General features: G+C 39.4%; 6 protein-coding genes and 1 long non-coding RNA gene across 8 annotated transcripts; 2 read left to right on the forward strand and 5 right to left on the reverse strand.

Moving 5' to 3' along the window:
* Positions 1-1,816: 1,816 nt before the first annotated feature.
* Positions 1,817-3,681, reverse strand: LOC6638464 (membrane-bound alkaline phosphatase). Its single transcript, XM_002061252.2, has 4 exons — positions 3,609-3,681; positions 3,196-3,551; positions 2,107-3,127; positions 1,817-2,043 (listed from the first exon to the last, which is right to left on the reverse strand). The coding sequence occupies exons 1-4, from the start codon at positions 3,679-3,681 to the stop codon at positions 1,862-1,864; spliced, it is 1,632 nt and encodes a 543-aa protein (XP_002061288.1). The 3' UTR covers positions 1,817-1,861.
* A 1,500-nt stretch (positions 3,682-5,181) lies between these two features.
* Positions 5,182-6,961, reverse strand: LOC6638463 (membrane-bound alkaline phosphatase). Its single transcript, XM_002061251.4, has 2 exons — positions 6,504-6,961; positions 5,182-6,442 (listed from the first exon to the last, which is right to left on the reverse strand). The coding sequence occupies exons 1-2, from the start codon at positions 6,903-6,905 to the stop codon at positions 5,246-5,248; spliced, it is 1,599 nt and encodes a 532-aa protein (XP_002061287.1). The 5' UTR covers positions 6,906-6,961; the 3' UTR covers positions 5,182-5,245.
* A 2,844-nt stretch (positions 6,962-9,805) lies between these two features.
* On the forward strand, positions 9,806-11,004 carry LOC6638371 (chronophin). The gene is made up of 2 exons (XM_002061250.4): positions 9,806-10,684; positions 10,741-11,004. Exons 1-2 carry the CDS (start codon positions 9,939-9,941, stop codon positions 10,949-10,951), a joined length of 957 nt encoding a protein of 318 aa, XP_002061286.2. The 5' UTR covers positions 9,806-9,938; the 3' UTR covers positions 10,952-11,004.
* A 601-nt stretch (positions 11,005-11,605) lies between these two features.
* LOC6638370 (potential E3 ubiquitin-protein ligase ariadne-2) lies at positions 11,606-15,513 on the forward strand. The gene is made up of 3 exons (XM_002061249.4): positions 11,606-11,973; positions 13,288-14,642; positions 14,703-15,513. The coding sequence occupies exons 1-3, from the start codon at positions 11,895-11,897 to the stop codon at positions 14,847-14,849; spliced, it is 1,581 nt and encodes a 526-aa protein (XP_002061285.1). The 5' UTR covers positions 11,606-11,894; the 3' UTR covers positions 14,850-15,513.
* Positions 12,088-13,010, reverse strand: LOC124459814. Its single transcript, XR_006953824.1, has 3 exons — positions 12,921-13,010; positions 12,326-12,850; positions 12,088-12,267 (listed from the first exon to the last, which is right to left on the reverse strand). It is a non-coding gene; the product is annotated as an uncharacterized LOC124459814 (long non-coding RNA).
* A 439-nt stretch (positions 15,514-15,952) lies between the features above and the next one.
* Positions 15,953-17,042, reverse strand: LOC6638369. 2 transcript variants are annotated; one of them, XM_047009520.1, is made up of 3 exons: positions 16,466-17,042; positions 16,346-16,411; positions 16,130-16,220 (listed from the first exon to the last, which is right to left on the reverse strand). In XM_047009520.1, the coding sequence occupies exons 1-3, from the start codon at positions 16,961-16,963 to the stop codon at positions 16,188-16,190; spliced, it is 597 nt and encodes a 198-aa protein (XP_046865476.1). In that variant the 5' UTR covers positions 16,964-17,042; the 3' UTR covers positions 16,130-16,187. The 2 variants fall into 2 exon arrangements, with proteins under 2 accessions (XP_002061284.3, XP_046865476.1); XM_002061248.4 differs by having other exon boundaries at positions 15,953-16,411.
* Positions 17,043-17,050: 8 nt separating this feature from the next.
* LOC6638368 (solute carrier organic anion transporter family member 74D) lies at positions 17,051-19,534 on the reverse strand. Its single transcript, XM_002061247.4, has 7 exons — positions 19,388-19,534; positions 19,097-19,326; positions 18,705-19,028; positions 17,791-18,644; positions 17,538-17,726; positions 17,354-17,475; positions 17,051-17,292 (listed from the first exon to the last, which is right to left on the reverse strand). Exons 1-7 carry the CDS (start codon positions 19,528-19,530, stop codon positions 17,106-17,108), a joined length of 2,049 nt encoding a protein of 682 aa, XP_002061283.1. The 5' UTR covers positions 19,531-19,534; the 3' UTR covers positions 17,051-17,105.
* Positions 19,535-19,893: the final 359 nt, after the last annotated feature.

Genomic DNA, 19,893 nt, shown 5'->3' on the forward strand with positions numbered 1-19,893 from the left:
TGTATCTTTATAGATATATATGACTGTCTGTGGGTTGATGCGTTTTAAATTGAAATCAATTTTGCTTTCTGCACAATATACATTTCTTCTTTTTTTTTGCATTAGATGTCATCCAAACAGACCTCGGACCATAAATTATCCATCCAAAATGTCAATTCAATTATTGACTTTTCTAAAAATTCAACTACATATATTAATTTGTAATTGCAATCAATTGAAACCCATTTCATTTTTAAATAGCCAAGAAATTGAAACTTATTAACCTTTTCAAATGATTCAGAATTCAGATTTCTGCGATTTGTAACTAAACATTTTGCAAAGATATTGGAAAGAAGGGTTTGGGGAACAAAACAAATAAGTGTTAACGAACAATTGAAGACGAAACTAAACTAAAATGCCGAAACTCCTACATAAAAATGTAGGTAAGTAAAAAAAATATATAAATTTTAAATCTGTAATCTATAAATGAGGAAATCTAACCAGAATGAATTCAGGTTTTTTCTTTTCTGTTTATCTGGGGCAACCTATGAGTATATCTTAAATTAAATTGTCACTGCGGACAATATTCTAATCCAGGAGTTAAATCTGTCTAAAATACCAGCTTAGGGAAGTGATAATCCACCATATATACTCTGCACACATTGGGGCTTATAAAAATTAAAATATAAATATACATACATATATGAATTCATCATAAAAAACTTAAAGTAGCTTAGTCGATGAGTTAGTGACGGAGTACAATTTATTTTCCTATTGGTTTTGTAGCTCAATGATGAAAAGTTGCTTCGGTATTTCAATAGATATGGAAAAGTGAGACTCCTGCATTTCACTGACTGTCATCAGCAACAGAAGCAGCAGAACAGTACGAAAAGGATTCTATTTGCCAAGCCAGGCGATGCAGCCAACGTTTTGCCATTGGCAAGGACAACAATTCTGTTTCATGCCGAGCTTCAGTTGGCTTCAACCGGCGGTTTATGGCCATAAAGGGCCACCAAATGACCGACTGCAGGAGACGTATGTAACGAAAATTCCTAAAAATTCTCCAATAGAAATTCTAAAATTTCAAAAAATAAAAAACGAATTTTGGCCCATTGTGCATTGCAAAAAAATTGAGGTTAATTTAGCAGCCTGAAAGTAGGCAACAAGCATTATGATAAAAACGTGGATCAAATAGTGGGAGCCGGATAAAAAATAATTCAAATTTTTTACACGCCCACTTCCGCCTCCATAATATAGAAAAAGCCGATTGGCTGCCAATCAAATTGAGCTCACTGGTTAGTCTTACTAGTTTTAAGTCGAAGCATGGGCCTATGTCAGTGAGACGACTTACTTACTTTCTTAATCCCAGTGATTTATGAAATCCGGGGCCAGATGGTCTACCGAGATGTGTTGGTTTATTATTTCAGCTCTATAATTCTGTCATCCCTACATGAGTCTGTGAAATGTAGATCTACAATTACTTACCTTTTAGAATTTACCTCTCTGACTATCAATAGATTCAAAAGTGCCGAATAGCTAATCATACCCTATTACTTTTCAAACTGAACGATATCGGGTTTCCATCTCATTTAAAAAATTAAGTAAAATACATATTTTACTAATATATGTTATTAAAATTAAATTTTCTTATTCTTATTCCATACTAACAAAAAATTATATTTTTATAAGGAGAGAATTAGTATTATCTCTGCATCTTTGTTCTTCTCTTCAGCTTCTTTTTTAGTCTCCATGGCAACATCTTTTTTTGTTTAACCCCCTCTAAAATTAACTTTATTGCTTTCCTGTTTTGCTTTCGAATTAAGTCAAAAGATAATAATTTAATTTTTTGGAATATTCATTTTATTATTGTTTTCCATCGTTTCTATGTATTGCACAAAGTCTTTCCATTGCCCACACAGGATGCGTAGGCCATGAAATGAGGAATCGATGACTGTTGCATCACTCCAGTTAGAAGATGGGACTGTGGTCCAATGGCAAAGACGCCAACATCATCGCCAGCATGGACACCGATGGTGCCATGAATATAACTGGGATGAATGAAATCTGCAAATATGGAAATCGTAACAAATGTCTTTTTTATAACCAAATGTTTAAATAACTACTCACCAGCCTCGTCAATTAACTCGGTAAGATCGATACGCTCCCCAGTCTCATCCAAATATTGATTTGTGCCAACTGCATAATTGAGAGTGGCATATTTGACTCCATTCACATCTGTGTCATGGGGATTGAGTCCTAGGATTGGAGAGCCACGACCTGGGTAACCGGAAATGGACAACGGATGGGCATGATCCGAGGTGACAACTATCAAAGTCTCATCCAAATCGACAACACCCAATGCAGCCTCCACAGCATTGGAAAGTTCATTGGTCTCATCAAGGGATCGGGCTGGGTTATTGAAATGATTGCCATAATCGATTAGACCGCCTTCAATGAAAACGAAATAACCCTTTTCATTCTTGCTCAAAACTTCAATGGCCTTGGTTGTCAACTCTGACAGAGTTGGTTGCTGTGTAGGATCGGCATCCAAGTGAAAGTTCATTGTGCTTGAGCCGAAGGTGCCAATCAAACTTTTTATCTTTGAGGCATTCACACTCAGTAGTTGATCACGATTGTAGGCCCAGACGCCACCCTCATGTAGGGATTGCCATTTCGAGAGGAGATTGACACCATCAGAACGTTCTCCCTGCTTGCCGAAAGGATCCGTAATGGTATTGGGCAAAAATTTACCAATGCCTCCACCCAACATCACATCGAAATTCTTTCCCGGCTCCTGGGTAATCAATTGGGTGGCAATATCCGTACAGGTGGCCGGATCATTAATACCATCGCCATAGGTGACAATATCCGTGTCGCATTCAAAGAAGCGATTCGTGGTATGGGCATACGAACCCGATGGACTGGCATGGGTCAGGGTGGTGGTGGTCACGAAGCCAGTGGATTTGCCCTGAGCCTGAGACCAGGCGGCTATAGAGCTAACATGATTGGCAGGATCCTCACTGCCGCTGCAATTGTTAAATGTCACCGCCGAGGTGATACCCAAAGCAACAATATTGGTCTTCACTCCACACAAATAGGCAGTGGCCGTGCAGGCAGAATCGGCAACCTGGGCATTGGAGCAGTAGGTCTAAAGAAACAAAAAGAGGAAATGTAACAGAAATCCCAATCAGCAATTGCAAATTTTCTTCTTCTCACCCTGCTCAGGCCGGAATATGGGAACTTCTCAAAGCTTAAAGAATCCTCTTCGCCTGTATTACCCTTAAGCTGACCCTTGCGTATCCTAGCAGCAGCCACTGTGGTCAATGACATACCGTCACCCAAGAACATAATCACATTCTTGGCTTTCCTCTTGTCAATCTTTCCCGTAGGCAGCTCCAAACGTTTGGTTAACTCCTGATCGGCTATATCATACCAGAACTGAGCATTCATCTCCTCGGGCGGTGTATATTTATTCCTGCCCAATGCATTGGCATCAAAGTCATAGGAAAGACGACTTTTGCCAGCTTCACTTGCACTGCCCACCAGCTGTTCCTGGTTATGCACCTTGTTAACTGTAATTTGAAGACGTTGATCGGATATCTGCATTATCTCGCACTTCTTCTACTCACGGTCTATGGACAGGGACCATGATGAGGTCACCAGGACACTCAAAAGTAATGTTGCTGCCGCGAATCTTGCCATATCTCTCTCTTTCACCTATGGCAGATTTTATTTAACTAATGTCTATGCCTCGGCAGATGCTGCTATTTATACAATCATAGAAATTCTTATCTAAATTATATTGGATTCCACTTGCCTTATTTAGGCTATTGTATAATCTTTTAGGTCTCCCAAAATTTGCTTTTTGCCGCCATAAACCATGGGGCGGACCAGTAAAAAATTTATGTTTATGAGGTGTCTTATTTGAGTGTGCTACCCCTCGGCAAAACCCTTTCCCATCTGGGTGGAAGGCTACGGTTCATGTGCACGCTTCATTAAATTTTTGCTCATCATTATCAAATTTTTTCGAGCATAATGTCGGGCTATAAAAATGAATTATAATATCTAAACACTTAATCTAGACACTTGCGGACCAAATCTAGACGTTCAGAGTTTTGCCAAGAGGAGACACCCACACGATTTTCACAAATTTTTTCGCCATTATTGAATAGGTCTTAATTGTCGTGGATCTAGTTGAAAAGGACATAGGCACAATTCTATATATTCTTAACATTTTTCTTGTTCTATGTTGAGTTCGTTGGTAAGTCACAGGGCAAAGCTGAAATGGTTCACAAAAAATTAGATATATATTTTTGACATGGTTTCTAAAATATCAAGTATATATTCTTAATCTCCTTAAGACGTCAATTGGTCAAATAGAAATTACAAAATATCGTAATGTTTTAGAATTGAAGTATTTTTGAACTTTAATACAAATGGATAGAGGAAAGATCTTTCTATCTCCCAATGTATTCTTATTATTATATTATATTTGAATTTGAAAGCTAAATTTTTCGGCTTTGATGTCATTTTACAAAACTAATTTATACTGAGAACCTATATCATTTTGAGCACTTAAGAAAATTTTGATGAAAACGCTTAGAATTAGATAGTTTTTATAAATATTGGTTAATAATAAGAAAACCGAAGGTTTTAGGATAAATTGCCGTAAGTGGCCAACATATATTTGTTCTTCAAATAGTTCAAAATTTGATTGTCTTCTTGAAAATGAAAGGTGATTATCTCAAGATAGCGCTCGTCGTTCACAGATATGTATGTTCCTTTCCTTCATTGATCTATAATCCATAACAAAGACCTATATTTTCGGGGCTAAATGCTTAAAGTATTGTACGTCCTCTTCTTAATTTAATTGAAAAAGCACTTCTTACATAGACAAATATGTACATATCTATAAAGTAAAAGTGGTGCGAAAGTGCAAAACCATCGGCCGAGTAAAAAAGTGATACTTAAGAGATGTGAAATTGAGGACAAAACAATAAATTTGATTACTGTATTTAATCTACAAGATCTAATAATTATATTAACCTAAGTATGAATGAAAAATATAATTCAATTATGTACTAAACGTTTAAGAAGTCCCTGTAGAAAGAAATCTTGCCTAATCTTGACCTAAATTTATTTGCAGAACCACCAGTTGGTAAATGAGGGAGATAAGCAAAGTATTGCACAAATAAATGTATATATGTTCTTATTCAATCTTTATTTCCCTGGTTTAACTTTTCCCACACCACATAAACCCCCCAGATTAGCTTAGATCGCATACTTTGGGTCCATCGCCAATGCAAGCAGCATAGGCCATCAGATGAGGAATGGTGGATTGCTGCATCACTCCTGCAAATAGATGCGCCTGGGGGCCGGAGGCGAAGATGCCAACATCGTCACCAGAGTGGACACCCTGAGACTGGGTGATGTAACTGGGGAAAATGAAATCATCGCCGCCAATTTGATCGGTCAGATCAATGCGCTCGCCGTTCTCATCCAGATATTGGTTGGGACCGACAGCATAATTGAGAGTGGCATATTTCACACCATTCACATCCGAGTCATGCTGATTGAGACCAAGAATGTTGGTGCCTCTGCCAGGATATCCGGAAATACTCAATGCATGACCGTGATCCGAGGTAACCACAATCAAGGTATCCTCAATGTCGGTTAAATTACGAGCCAGTCCAATGGCCTTTTCGAATTCCAGGGCCTCGTCTAGGGCATAGCCGGCCTGTGTGTAGTGATTGCCATAGTCGATTAGTCCACCTTCGATGAAGACAAAGTAACCACCATCGTTCTGGCTCAGCTTCTTGATGGCCACCTCTGTCAACTCGGAGAGGGTGGGCTGATAGGTTTCATCGGCTTTCAAATGGAAGTTCATCAGCGACGATTCAAAGAGTCCGATTATGCTGGAGACAGCGGATACATTGACACTCAACAACTGCTTGCGATTGGTCACCAGGACTCCTCCAGTGTGTTGAGCCTGCCACTTCGAGAGCAAATTGACGCCATCGGAACGTTCTCCAGCTTTGCCATGGGAGTCGTTAATGGTCTTTGGCAGGAACTTGCCCATGCCGCCGCCAAACATGATGTCAAAGTTCTTTCCCGGTGTTTGGGTAACCAACTGAGTGGCCATGTCAATGCAGGTGCTAGAATCGACTCCATAACTGGTCACATCCGTATCGCATTGCCACATGCGATTCGCGGTCTTGGCATAGGCACCCGAAGGACTGGCATGGGTCAGAGTCGTAGTTGTCACAATGCCCGTTGACTTGCCAGCATTCTGAGCCCACTCTGCAATCGAGGTAAGGCGATTGGCTGGATCCTGACTTTGGGTGCAGTTGTTGTAGGTGACAGCAGCGCTAACCCCGATTTCGATGATGTTCGTCTTGACACCGCACAAGTAAGCGGTGGCTGTGCAAGCAGAATCCGGTACTTGGGCATTGGAGCAGTAGGTCTAGGATGCAATTTTATTAGGTCTTTCGGATATTCTTGGATTATTCCCTTGTGGTACTCACCCGACTCAAGCCGGTGTAGGGGAATGTCTCGAAACTCAGAGAGGACTCTTCACCAGTATTTCCTTGACGTTGTCCCTTTAGAATTCTCGCTGCGGCCACGGTGGACAGAGACATGCCATCACCCAGGAACATGATTATATTCTTGGCCTTCTTTGCATTTGGCTGAGGTAATTCCAAACGCTTGGCAATCTCCTCGTAGGCCAAATCATACCAAAATTTAGGGTCCATCTCCTCGGGTGGTGTATACTTGTCGGTGGCCACATCCGTTGAGAATTTCGCCTTGTTTGCCTGTTGTCCTGTCAACTGGGACACGTCGTGAACTTCCCGTAATCCAGCCTGACCTAGCCCAACCAGGGAGACGAGTGCCACCGCGGCAAGAAGAACTTGGTAATGGAAACCCATTTTAAGTTGTTTCTTTTTGAATTTTAGTTTAGCCAATTAAGGTTTCACTTTGGTGACTTTTACTGGCTGACTGACAACCCAGACGTCTCTCAGTGTTGGGTCTTATATACCTTTTCGGGAGTTGAAATAATCTATCTTTTTTTTTTCATCCTAGACAAGATAGAATTATTTTTAGGTTTTTTGTTTTATACTTTTGTTTATGGTTTTACTATGTTGTTTTTGGGCTTATCTCTTCACGAGTGTGTTCAATGGGCCTCGAAAGGTGGGAGTGTCATGCTAACTAGTTAGTGAAACAATTTACAATCGTTTTGGTAATGTTGTTAACTTATATGGTCGAGACGTGCCTTGTCCATAAACTAATTCGGGAGTCCATAAGAATATTATATAATCCTGAAGATCAGGAACTTTACAAGTGCAGAGAATTCATCTGACCGATGAAGGAACTGTACCATTTATTTTGTTTTGAAATTATCTAATCCTCAACCCTCGTGATGATGAGATGAAAGCATTTTGCTGAGCTCACATGTGCAAATAATACAATCTGAAATCAGTTTTGTCACGTTTTAGGCCATAAAAAAAGAGCACCAAGCGAAAGTAAACTTATAAACCACACTGGCAGATCCTCTAGGAAGGAACTGAGTTAAATTTAGGTCTCAAGGAATGATATTTTACCTCTTAAGATTTCTAAATTTTGATTTTCAAGAACAATTATTTCCCTTAAAATGAAATGATTTAATCCCTAAAATCTTCTTCTTGATCCGCTACTGGCTAGTCACATTTGTTTAGTCCATGGAATTATCCAACTGGAGAAAATGGGAATATGCTTGGTTGTCTGTTCCGCTAAAATATTTAATATTCTTCTAGAAATTAAGATGTTATCTTAGTATACAATTCTAAATATGGCATATTGTATACTATGCCTTGAAAACCTAGACCAAACCAGTTACATCCTTTAAATACAAGAAAATTTGTGATCTAATTGCTTAACTAATTGGTAAATTTTCTGCCAGTGTAGCCTAATGGCACTTTCATTTGTAAGGACGCATGCTTTTCGAACGTGAGTGGGTTTACATTGGCTTATCTGGCCATTCTTATGCTTTTTGCACATTCATTCACACTAATCGTGATAAAAATGATAATGATAGATATTTGGGCTTATCGTGAATCCGAAATACTTCCTTTTTGTTAATTGCACATTAAAGAAAAAAATTTGCAATTGCAAAAATTTTATTGTTAAGTTTATCTTGTTTTGTTTTGTTCGTGAATATTTAGCTTATCATATGATAATTATATCCAAATTTAAACTATCTTCACATATCAACCTGTTGAGAGAATGTTATTAAATAGAAATCTATGACATCTTGATAAGACCAATTATTAAGCTTGATTTCGTGACCATTTCCATTAGAAGGATCATCTCGTGGACTTTCTGAGGGGGAGGGAAATAAATGTAAAGGCTCGCAAATTTTTGACGTCTATTATTGTTACTTTATACTTACCAAAACCGTATTTTCTTTGTTGCTTAAACAAATCTTTTGGTTTTGGCTTTAGTTTGTCTAAATTTATTTAAACTCGGTAACATTTTGATTGCGATTCGAAACATTATTAATTATTATTTTGAGACTGACAACTCAGACGAATTAGAAAACACTGATAGGTCGCATTTACTTTTTTGGAACTGGAAAGAATTTTAGTTCTCCCTAGATAAAGTTAGAAGATGTTAGCATTATTAAGTTTTGGTTTTTACACTGCCACATTGGGTATATTCAAATTTTATATATATGTACATATAAGCTGCATTGTTGATATTCGCCGATTAGTCTTAAACTTGGATCTGTTCGTTTTACTACTCTATATTAAAGAAAAGTATTAATCTATAAAGTTTATGTTTGTCTTTAGATCAGACGATAGATAATACAATCCAAGTATATAGATAAAATGAAGTTGTTATTAAGCAACATTTTCTTATCTCAATAAGAAAACAAAGAGAAGCATTTGTCTTTAGGGTATTCAAAGTTCGGCCCTTCTAATTGAATCTCTGATATTATTTTTATGGTTTTACTATGGGCTTAATCTTTTAACAAGTGTACTCTATTGCCCTAAAAGTGGGAGTATTATAAGACCCTTTAATGTAGTTATATGAGAGCGACGTGTGCTGGCTATAAACTAAATCGGAAGTGCATTTAGCATACGATAATTACAACAAATTGTAGATTATGACGTGTTCTTTAGCGGACGATTTATCTAGCTGACAATGCAACTGTACCATTTTGACATTATCTAAGCCACATCACTCGTGACCAGGGCAATAAGTTAATCAGATGAGTTCACATGTGCAAACAGCACATTGTAGAGTCACGTTTGTGCCATAAACTGCACAAAGAGAAATGAAGAGGAGTTAACACTCATTTAACTTTTTTTCGGAAGTAAATTTAATAGACTTTTAATTTGGGAAACATTTCAAAGGGAAATAAAACGGCTAAAACACGCCATTGCAAAATCATTTTAAAAATTCTTTTAAACGTAAGAAGAGACTTAAAGCAACAAGGATATGCAAAAACGAGTTTAAAAGTGTTCTTAGTGAAAACTTTTCACTGATAATTTTTATAATTTTTAGTAAATTGGGTAATTAATATGGGTAATTTTTGAAACGGAAATAGACCTTTTTTAAAAGTCTTTTGTAAAATATTTGAATCTTAAAAAATTCTCTGGCAGTGTATGCTGATCTGATTTCTAAGGACGCATGCTTTTCGAACGTGTGCGAATTTAAATGGGCTTATCTGGTCATTTCTATGCTTTTCGCATTTTTATTCACACTAATCGTGACTTTGTAAGAATTGTGAAAATTTTGGAAGTTTATCTTCGAAATTATATACATCTCTTTGTTATCTGTCAAAAAAAGATGATATACAATGAAGTGACAGAAATTGTAACACTGAATGTTAAATTAATCATTTGAAAATTGTTTCCAAATTATAAGTTTAGATTTTTAATCGATTGGTAGCGTTTCCTCTGCCATTATCCAATCTGGCGATGTTTAAGCAAACATGCACTCATTTGGCCAAGTTGCCCAAAGCTGATGTGATTCAATGGCTGAATAGCTTCGAATCGATCATCACTGATGCAGATGGAGTACTCTGGCATTTTGATAAGACCATCGATGGATCCGTGGAGACCTTTAATTTGATGCGGGCCAAGGGTAAACAGACTTTTGTTGTAACCAACAATGCATCACAGCTGACAGCAAAAATCCAAAAGAAAGCAACAGACTTTGGATTTGAATTGAAAGAGGATCAAGTGCTTACATCCAGTCTGGCCGTAGCCAATTTTTTGAAGGCAAAGAAATTTCAGAAAAAAGCTTATGTGCTGGGGGAAGAGGGAATCGTCCAAGAACTGGTTAAAGCTGGCATCTGCGGAACTACCAAAACCCCAGAGAGGAATCCGAAAGAGCCAATGGTTGAATATGCCAAGAATATGTCATTAGACCCCGATGTGGGTGCTGTCATCGTGGGTAAAGATGATGACGTTACAATCCCAAAGATTATGATGGCTTGCTCATATTTGGTGAATCCTCGAGTAATATTCCTGGCAACTTGCCTGGATTCCGCCTATCCTGTGGGCAAGGGTATAATAGTAGGAGCAGCGGCTATGGTATCTGCTGTTTCGGTTATTTGTGGGCGCAAGCCTCTTATTCTGGGTAAACCTAATCCCACCATGGTTGCCGAACTGCAGAACAAGGGAGTTATTAAGCCCGCTACCACGCTAATGGTAGGCGACACGTAAGTATTTCACTATCTTAAATTAGAAGCTTTACTTAAATGTTTTTGCTTTACAGCCTGCAAACAGACATTTTGCTGGCCCACAATTGTGGCTTTCAATCGCTCTTCGTTGGCTCAGGCGTTAACAGTCTGGATGATGTCAAGGAACTTCAAGAGAGTGGGGATGAGAAGAAAATGGTTCTGGTACCAGATACGTATGTACCCTGTTTAGCAGATTTACAAGCATATTTGTGCGAAGGCGGCGAAAAATCAGTCAAGCCTAAATAACTTCGAAATACGGTTTACAAATTTTTCAAATAACATTTTAGTTTGTCGAAATAGTTGGCGTTTTTTTCAGTTTTCAAAAGAAAAAGATATTCTATAGTTATCTCCATCCTAATAATTCGAATAAACTTACTTCATCATCTTAAATAAATTAATGATAAAATTGGGAGAACATTAAAATTTGAATTTAACCGCCCAAAAATAATTTGGTGCTGCCAGCTGAATTGACTTTTGCAGCGCTGAAATTTATCGACTGCTGCCCGCAACATTCGATAGCAGACGATAACAAATCGACGTTAGGAGTGTTAACACTGAATTAGTCCATTGCCAACACTGGCAATTGCAAGAACGAAAAAAAAAAAACAAAAAAAAAAATACAGGAAAAGACAAAGAAAATACAAAACTGTGGGAAGGAAAATTCTGAAAAATGTTCCCATCGCAAGCAACATAAAAGTAATCGCAATTGGCTCTTGTGCAAGCAACTTGGCTCGATCGTCGGTGTGTGTAGTGGGCCGAATCGATGCTATTTATAATATTAAATTAAATTCAAATTGCAGCCCAAGAGAATAAGAACTGAAAATCGTGAAAAAAAAGAAACACCAACACCTTGAATGCAGTGCGTGTGAGTGTGTGTGTGTTTGTGTGTGTGTGTGCGAGTGCGAGTGTGAGTGTGTATATGCATGTGGATAAACGAAAATAAAACAAAATCAGCCTGTTCTTCTGGTTGCGCCACCCCGCAAAGCTTGACGAGCGATAGGAAGAGGGAGACGAGAATTGCATTGTAACAGTAAATCTTCCACTACCAACCTACCAACCAACCACCTAACACCCTTTACACCAACAACAACAACAATAACAGGAGCAACCCCCGTTTACAAAAATAGCCTTGTAAACTCTCTCACACACTCAGTTTTGGACATCTTCAGTCAGTGTTCTTCCTTGGGCAATGGATTCGGATATGGAAATGGAATTGGAATCGGACAGCGATGAAGAATTCAATGATGATTACGATTATTATAATACAGGTAAGTCGCCATTACCAACACCAGCGACCTGGCAACCTGGGTCTAACCATCGATTTAACTTGTCTCAAAAATAGAAATAGAAACTTATGCGGGTTTGGTTATTCACCTTTAACGTAACGTAAATGCGTTCAGTAGGCGGGGGTGGTGTCACTGTTAGCGGGGGGTGGGTGCGGGGGTTCTCCATACAATTTGCATTTAACCTTCTACTTGGTTACCACTTGACATTCGCCTTTTGAGGTTTTTGCCTGGCCCCCAATCGGCCCCTGCGTTTCCTCCTAATGTTTGACCATGAAGCTGAAATTATGAAATTGAACTTGAAAATAAATATATACATATATATATCTAAGCGTACTTGCATCAGGTGCGGACTTGGATTTTAAGAGGGTGGATAGCCCTTTTCTGTAAAGTCTCTTTTTGTTTATAGGGTCGACATTTCATTTATTGTCTAATTTTCTTATGTAGTTTTTTTAAGCCAACTTTTTGAATGCAAGGCATGCACTTGGCCAGGTGTTACTTAACCCTTGAATGCGCCCCTGATGTATGTAGTTGTAGTAAGGTTTTTTTACGATTGTATATATAGTATGTGATTCTGCCGTTGCTGCTGCTGCTGCTGGCGTTTGTGGTCGCTGGTTGCCTCATTATTATTGCCTACTATGCCTTCTCCTCTGATTCTTCGCTACGCCATCCTCTTGGCCAGGTTGTTATTGCTGTTGCTGCTGTTGTTGTTGTTCTTCTTCTTCTTGTTTTGTAGCTCTCTTTTGTTCAGGTGCGTGCTCAAGTACACACAAACACACACACAAACACATTGTGGAGTAGTTGCACTTTTGCCTTCACTCCACTTTACCTTTAGTCCCTTATGGAGGTTGTATCCATTGCCCTGGACAAATGTAATTTGTCGATTTGTATCAAACTCACATAATATTATATATATGTATATGTATGTATACCTCAGATGTTTGTGTCTATATTCAGAGAATTACTTTAACCCATAAGCCATTTCTCACTAAGGCATCTTTTTGATATAGAATTTCGACTTGATTTCTCCTTAGTTGGAAATTGAATCTTAAAGATCTTTTACATTTCATAAAACTTGTCAGTGTCTAGATCAGTTTTCATTTTCGGGAGGAAATCAGTCGATTTTAGCCGTTTTTAGCAGCTTATAAGGTAAAATATCGATCTTGGTTAAGTCAATTTCTTAACTAATCTTTCCTAGGGAACCATCACAGGTTTACATCAACTAAGCCAATTAAAAATAAATGGAAAACCAATTTAAAGTTTAATTTATTAAATTATTACACATTTCTTCTATTCCAGGTGAGGACTGTGATGTGGAGCGTTTGGATCCCAAACGTGCTGATCCGGAATACTTTGAATACGATTGCCTCACTGTAGAGGATATTGAGAAGCTGCTAAACGAGAGAGTTGAGAAACTAAACACCATACTACAGATTACACCCGCATTGGCCAAGGTGCTGCTGCTGGAGCATCAGTGGAACAATCATGTGGTCGTTGAGAAATATCGTCAGGATGCCAATGCATTGCTGGTAACGGCCAGAATTAAGCCACCAAATTGTAATAAGGATCAAGCAGATGCAGCTTCGACAAGTGCAGCAGCAGCAGCGGCATCGACCACAACTCAATTGGCGAAAATGGGCAGCTATAAGAACAATACATCAAATCATTCATCGTCATCGACTACGACATTATCCACAACGGTCTCGCCGCAATATCGCAGCCAAATGTGCCCAGTGTGCGCCAGCTCACAGTTGGGTGATAAGTTTTATAGTTTGGCCTGTGGCCATTCGTTCTGCAAGGATTGCTGGACCATCTATTTTGAGACTCAAATATTTCAGGGCATCTCCACGCAAATCGGTTGCATGGCCCCCATGTGCAATGTTCGAGTTCCCGAGGATCTCGTGCTAACGCTTGTCATTCGACCCGTCATGCGTGACAAGTATCAGCAATTCGCTTTTAAAGACTATGTTAAATCTCATCCCGAGCTCAGGTTCTGTCCGGGACCCAATTGCCAGATTATTGTACAATCCTGCGAGATCTCCGCCAAGCGTGCCATCTGCAAGGTTTGCCACACGGGCTTCTGTTTCAAATGTGGCATGGACTATCATGCTCCAACTGACTGCCAGATCATTAAGAAGTGGCTAACAAAATGCGCCGACGACAGCGAAACGGCCAACTACATAAGCGCCCACACCAAAGACTGCCCCAAGTGTCACATTTGCATCGAGAAGAACGGCGGATGCAATCACATGCAGTGCTTCAATTGTAAACACGATTTCTGCTGGATGTGCCTGGGCGATTGGAAGACCCACGGCTCTGAATACTATGAATGCTCCCGTTATAAAGATAATCCCAATATAGCCAACGAATCGGTGCATGTTCAGGCCAGAGAAGCGCTTAAGAAATATCTCCATTACTACGAACGTTGGGAGAATCATTCGAAGTCACTGAAACTGGAACAACAGACAATTGATCGCTTGCGCACCCGTATTAATTCCAAGGTAATGAACGGCAGTGGAACCTGGATCGATTGGCAATATCTGTTCAATGCAGCGGCACTGCTGGCCAAGTGTCGTTACACGCTGCAATATACTTATCCCTATGCCTACTACATGGAAGGCGGCTCCCGTAAGAATCTCTTTGAGTACCAGCAGGTAAGACTAATAAAATCAGATAACTAAATACAAATACTAATACAAACTCTATTTGTATAGGCACAACTGGAAGCTGAAATTGAGAATCTATCGTGGAAAATAGAGCGCGCTGAAACCACTGACCTGGGTGATCTCGAAAATCAAATGGATATTGCTGAGAAACGTCGCACCACATTACTCAAGGATTTCTTTCCTCTGCATGCATAGAGATCCAAGAAGAGCAAGAGAGAGGGAGGGATGGGGTCGCGCATATAGCACAAAACAAATTTTCATTCAGTATGTTATGATAGAGATAGAGAGAGAGAGTAGTGTGGGTGTGGTAGAAAGAAGACGCTTATTTAATTCTGCATATACATTAATATTCAATATCCATCTAGATGTATTGCCGAAAACATTTGTAGCTAATTTTTAAATGTATTTAGCATATTTTAGATGAGATGAAGCATTATTATAGTCGACTACTTGAAGTATATACATAAAAAACAAAACCAACCATAACAAAACGAAGTAAACCTAATCTTAATCATAGCTGTGTGACATACGAAAGAGTCACTCAAAACAATTTCGATCGGTTTAAATGCAATACCAGACGCCATGCGCGATTATAATATCATATAAACTCTAGCATAAACGACGAAAAGCATTTCTGTGGCCAAGTGTTCCAAAAAACAAAACAAAAGATACAAAAACAAAACAGTTTTCCAAAAACTAGCCTCTCAATTAACACTGATTCAATATATATACATGCATATATACCAATTACTTTAAATACCATATAAGCAATTCAAAAATCAACAAACAAAATACACATCTAGAAAGAATACTGGCAAAGGATCCAAAAAAGTAATTATACACACACATCCAGCATTGACAACATTTTGAAAGTATTGGCAACGTTTTAAATAATGTACGAAACGAATTAAGTTACGCCCTCAAAACAAAACAAAAAAATAAACATTCTCGTTTTAAGCTGAATTATAGAAACTATAGTTTAGGATTACGCTATGTATGTATGCTTATGCGACTGAATTTGAATTAAATTTACACTAAATATATTATATGATAAAAGTACAAAATAATCAATGGCTCAAGTGGCGTCAAAAGGAACGAAATTTTCATATCTTAAATTACCCAGACGAAAACTTCTGAGCGCAAAAATGTTTCAAAAATGCTCACTGACAAAAGCTGTTTGCTGCAAAACGAACCAGAACTAAAGTCTGAGTCCAAGTGCTAAGGTCTGAGTAAAAAGTGCTAAGGTCTCAGCCGGAAGTGCTAAGTGTCTAAACTCCAATTCATTTAATTTATTTTATTTCCGTTTGTACTTATTACTTCTTTTTGCCTTTTTTACCCTTTTTGCCTTTTTTACCTTTCTTATTTTTTCCCTTGGGTGGTGCCTCTTTTGGTTTCTCTTCCGGTTTGGGTGGTGGCTCGGGCTTGGGTAAAGCAAACAATCGAAAGTTGGACTTCTCTTCTATAACCTTCTTGGAGAAACGCTGCAATGGTCCGTTGATTGTGGCCACAGGAATCCTATGCATACAGTCGACTTTATTTTGCGGATAAACCTCCACACTGCAACAGCTGGACAAGAGCAAGAGATTGTTATTATCGGTTATTGGATGCCGAATATATAAATCGTTGCCACAATCATTGCATTTGGTACATTTGCGACGCAAACGAAATTTCATGGGAAACACACGACCCACCATTGTATCCTCATCCAAGGTCACGGAATGCTTGTAGGTTGGTTTTTGTCTTGGATACTTGGCCATCTAGGGGGTAGAAATCGTAGAGTGTTACTACAAAGGAGAACAAAAAGAACTTACCTCCTTCATATGCAAGGAAGTTTGCAGGGGCCTGCAAGGAATGCAGCAAGGTTTAGTCTGTGGACACTTTTCCGTATCGCCCTCTAGTTCCGAGGGAAGTCGGCGACAACATTCTCCCTGAACATCAACCATTGTTCTTATCGGACCATCATAATCCAATTCCGATTTGTTGAGATTTGATTCGGGAGGAGGTGTCGGAGGTGGTGGAGCTTCTGTAGGTTGTCCCGGCGCTGCCGATGCTCGTTGTGGTTCTTTAGTTGGTTGTTGGCCCTCCACTCCTACGGTTTTCCTTTGCTCTGCCGGCTTTTGTCCCGCCATTGGATCTTCGGCATCGAGTTGAGGTGTCACCAATTGGTAGTCACAACAGATTCCATCGTTGGGCTCAAAGCATTTTTTTGGGCAAAGTTGAGTACCCACTGTCCCAGATTTACTGTACCAGCGACGACAACTACCCTCCGGGCCCGGCCATGTGTTTGGACCCATTCCTAAACCGGCCATGATGCAGCGCCTCGAAGAAGGTTGTTAAGAGAATAAATCAAAATTTTGTCGGTCTACGTCATTGAGATTGGGAATTCGGAAAGTATATGAATTCAAGTAAGAAAATTAGCAATGAATACATGATTTATTTATTTAATAAAAATTAAAATTGCAAATCCTTGCTACTGGCCCTCAAAGAGCTTAATTTGATATCATCTAAATTATGATTTTTTGGTTTCTTTTCATCCTCTGCATCGAATATCTTTAGATCTTTGGCATAATACCAAACGGCAATGTTGAGTAAACCTCCCAAAAATACACAAAACGCAGCAGTCAGATTCATGGCATATCTGCAAAGGATAACACTCAATGATGACGATGTTGTTCAAGGTCATTGCAAGTTCAACTCACCTCATCGACTTGGTATCATAGAGCCAACAATTGCCCTTACTCGAGCAGGTTTTACCCCAAACCAAACAATAGTTATCAATTAGCCAACCAAAAAATATGGGACTTGGTATAAAGGCAAAGATCTTGAAAAATAAAAAAAGAAAATGTATAACAACCAATTTGGGGGTTAACAGAAAAAACTTACCGAAGCCACCATTGATCCCAGACCGAGGGCAAAACTCTTATCCTCGGGCAAAACAGACCGCAGACTGATAAGGATGCCAGTATTCTTGCTAGAGGCACCAAATAGTTTCAGGATGCACATGACCACCAAGAAGGTGATAAACTGTCCAAAACAATCCACTGGACAAGGACCATCCACGCCAAAGGGTAACTTAAATGAAAGAATAATTATTCAGGAAATACTTTCAGATTGAGATTATAAGGACAATTATTACCTCACTGCTGAGACTGGAATTGCCGAGAAATATTGAGGAATTCCCCATGCATTGGCAATTTGTGAAAATTGTTTGACCCAAATCATCTTTGCCCGTGTCCATGCAACCCGCATGACATGGCGATATATAGGTCACATTCTGAGGTCCACAAATGGGAGCATATGCCACATAGTCACAATGACACGAGGGACTGCAGGTATCGTTAGCCTGACGCGAGATTGTCATATTGGTGACATTGTCACTGCCCTCACAAGCAATGAACACATAACCCACCATTCCGGCCACAGTTAGAAAATCCACTGTGGCATTCCATGCAGCCAAAAGTCTGGCACTTGGCTTATACCTGGATAGCACATAGCCAGAGAGCAGAACTCCAGCTGCCGAGAAACCCAAAGCTATTGTTCCCGTGGCCATGGTGGCCACAGCCGCCGACTGTCTATACTGAACCTCTATGTACTTCGGTGTAAATATCCAATAGACCATATAGCCAAAGAAATAGACGATCGAGGAGAAGGTATTCAATATGAACACCTTATTGCTCAGTATTCGACGAATGGCAATCATCATGTCCCCGACAGAAAGATCTTTGGGCTGCAGGTGTTTAGTTTCTGGCTTCTCCAACATCCGCCTAGCCTTGGCACTGGGCAACTCTTTGGGAAAGAAAAACATGAAGACGGCAGACGCCAGGACTGCAGCAGCAAGGATTAACCAGCCCAGCCACCAGGCACCAAGCCAGCGAGGATCTTTCGGTGTGATCAGAGGTTCCAAAGAAGGTTCTATATAGAGTCGCAGGCAAAAGGCAGCCAAAGAGAAACCAATTGCTGGACCCAACATTCTCAAAAATGTAGAGAGACCTTCAAATTGAAATAGAGTTGAAAAAGAGTTTGGAACAGAACATTATAATATTAACTCACTCAACATGACTGCCGATTTGGCCTTGGTGAGATTATCATCCATATAGGATATGCCCAGGACATAGAACAGAGCCTGGCCCACTCCCGATATGACTTGGGCTGTAAGTAGCACAGCTTGTGGTATCCAAGCATCACTCTCCTGCACACAGGATGAACTGGCATTTTGTTGGCAAAGTTTTGCTCGATTATTCTCCAAATGCATAATATGCTCCGAGCCATTGGCAGCACCAAATTCACGGGTCAATTTCAAGGCTTCATCACCAGCTCCATACAGGAAGTGCAATGAGCTGGTCAACAGGCAAAATATCACAAAGGTAAGGAGTCCTTGAAGGATAATCAGATGATTAAATAAAGACAAATAAACTATGTTGGTTTTATTTTATTTTGCTTACCAACTCCCATCCAACGACAACGATGTCCCGAACCCGCATAGTAACCCAATAGAGCCGAGGCGAACATGGTTGACATGTCATTGCCAACCGAAATAATGCCCGACATTTGAGTGGGTATCTTGTAGCGTTTCTCCAAGGTGGTTATAGTGCCATTAAAATAGGCAAAGGTCATCGCAATGGTACATCCCGCAATGCCATACAATGTCACATACATTCTCTCGGTAGCGAAACTACAAATGAAAACTCGGAAATATAGTAAACGAAACGAGTTTATATCCAAATTGTCTTCACCTTTGCAGGGATTTCCCCTTAAATATCCAAAAGCCACAGGTTGTATCCTCATCTGGTTCATCCGTTTGATTCTCGGGGGCTTCTTTGTGCTGGAGAAAAGGCTCCTCGGCTTCCTTGGCCTTGACAATCGGTTGCTCGCCCATTGTCTTTCACGTTTAACTCAACACGATGAACTGATGGAAATGTTGTCTAGACACTACGTGTATATAACTCAATTCTTTTTAGCTTAATTTTGTTTTATCTTAAAGGTAGATTTGCTACTCACACTGAGTTCAACTTATTTGAAATGCAATTTGAGATGTGAGATCTTATCTATTATCACCCTGACAAGATTAAAACATTATACATGGATACATGGGAGGTGAGTTTAATGTTTGCTCAAGATTTATCTACGGATTATATGTCTATAAGCATATAGAGACGTATCCGGACCTATGTATGTATGTATATATGTACATACATATCTCTCCCCAAAAACCCAACGAGCTGTGTTTATCTGCGTGCCT

This window comes from Drosophila willistoni, assembly GCF_018902025.1.
Source record: "Drosophila willistoni isolate 14030-0811.24 chromosome 2L unlocalized genomic scaffold, UCI_dwil_1.1 Seg139, whole genome shotgun sequence".
In the NCBI taxonomy this organism is placed as follows: domain Eukaryota; kingdom Metazoa; phylum Arthropoda; class Insecta; order Diptera; family Drosophilidae; genus Drosophila; species Drosophila willistoni.

Coding starts and splice junctions, on each gene's coding strand:
- LOC6638368 (XM_002061247.4), bottom strand. CDS start 19,530: ATGGGCGAGCAACCGATTGTCAAGGCCAAGGAAGCCGAGGAGCCTTTT. Junction 18,645..18,704: donor CAAATCGGCAGTCATGTTGA/GTGAGTTAATAT, acceptor TTCAATTTGAAG/GTCTCTCTACATTTTTGAGA. Junction 17,727..17,790: donor ATTCCAGTCTCAGCAGTGAG/GTAATAATTGTC, acceptor CTTTCATTTAAG/TTACCCTTTGGCGTGGATGG.
- LOC6638369 (XM_002061248.4), bottom strand. CDS start 16,963: ATGGCCGGTTTAGGAATGGGTCCAAACACATGGCCGGGCCCGGAGGGT. Junction 16,412..16,465: donor CTTCCTTGCATATGAAGGAG/GTAAGTTCTTTT, acceptor TCTACCCCCTAG/ATGGCCAAGTATCCAAGACA.
- LOC6638464 (XM_002061252.2), bottom strand. CDS start 3,681: ATGGCAAGATTCGCGGCAGCAACATTACTTTTGAGTGTCCTGGTGACC. Junction 3,128..3,195: donor CATATTCCGGCCTGAGCAGG/GTGAGAAGAAGA, acceptor TTGTTTCTTTAG/ACCTACTGCTCCAATGCCCA. Junction 2,044..2,106: donor CGAGTTAATTGACGAGGCTG/GTGAGTAGTTAT, acceptor CCATATTTGCAG/ATTTCATTCATCCCAGTTAT.
- LOC6638370 (XM_002061249.4), top strand. CDS start 11,895: ATGGATTCGGATATGGAAATGGAATTGGAATCGGACAGCGATGAAGAA. Junction 11,974..13,287: donor TTACGATTATTATAATACAG/GTAAGTCGCCAT, acceptor CTTCTATTCCAG/GTGAGGACTGTGATGTGGAG. Junction 14,643..14,702: donor ATCTCTTTGAGTACCAGCAG/GTAAGACTAATA, acceptor CTATTTGTATAG/GCACAACTGGAAGCTGAAAT.
- LOC6638463 (XM_002061251.4), bottom strand. CDS start 6,905: ATGGGTTTCCATTACCAAGTTCTTCTTGCCGCGGTGGCACTCGTCTCC. Junction 6,443..6,503: donor CCTACACCGGCTTGAGTCGG/GTGAGTACCACA, acceptor ATTGCATCCTAG/ACCTACTGCTCCAATGCCCA.
- LOC6638371 (XM_002061250.4), top strand. CDS start 9,939: ATGTTTAAGCAAACATGCACTCATTTGGCCAAGTTGCCCAAAGCTGAT. Junction 10,685..10,740: donor ACGCTAATGGTAGGCGACAC/GTAAGTATTTCA, acceptor TTTGCTTTACAG/CCTGCAAACAGACATTTTGC.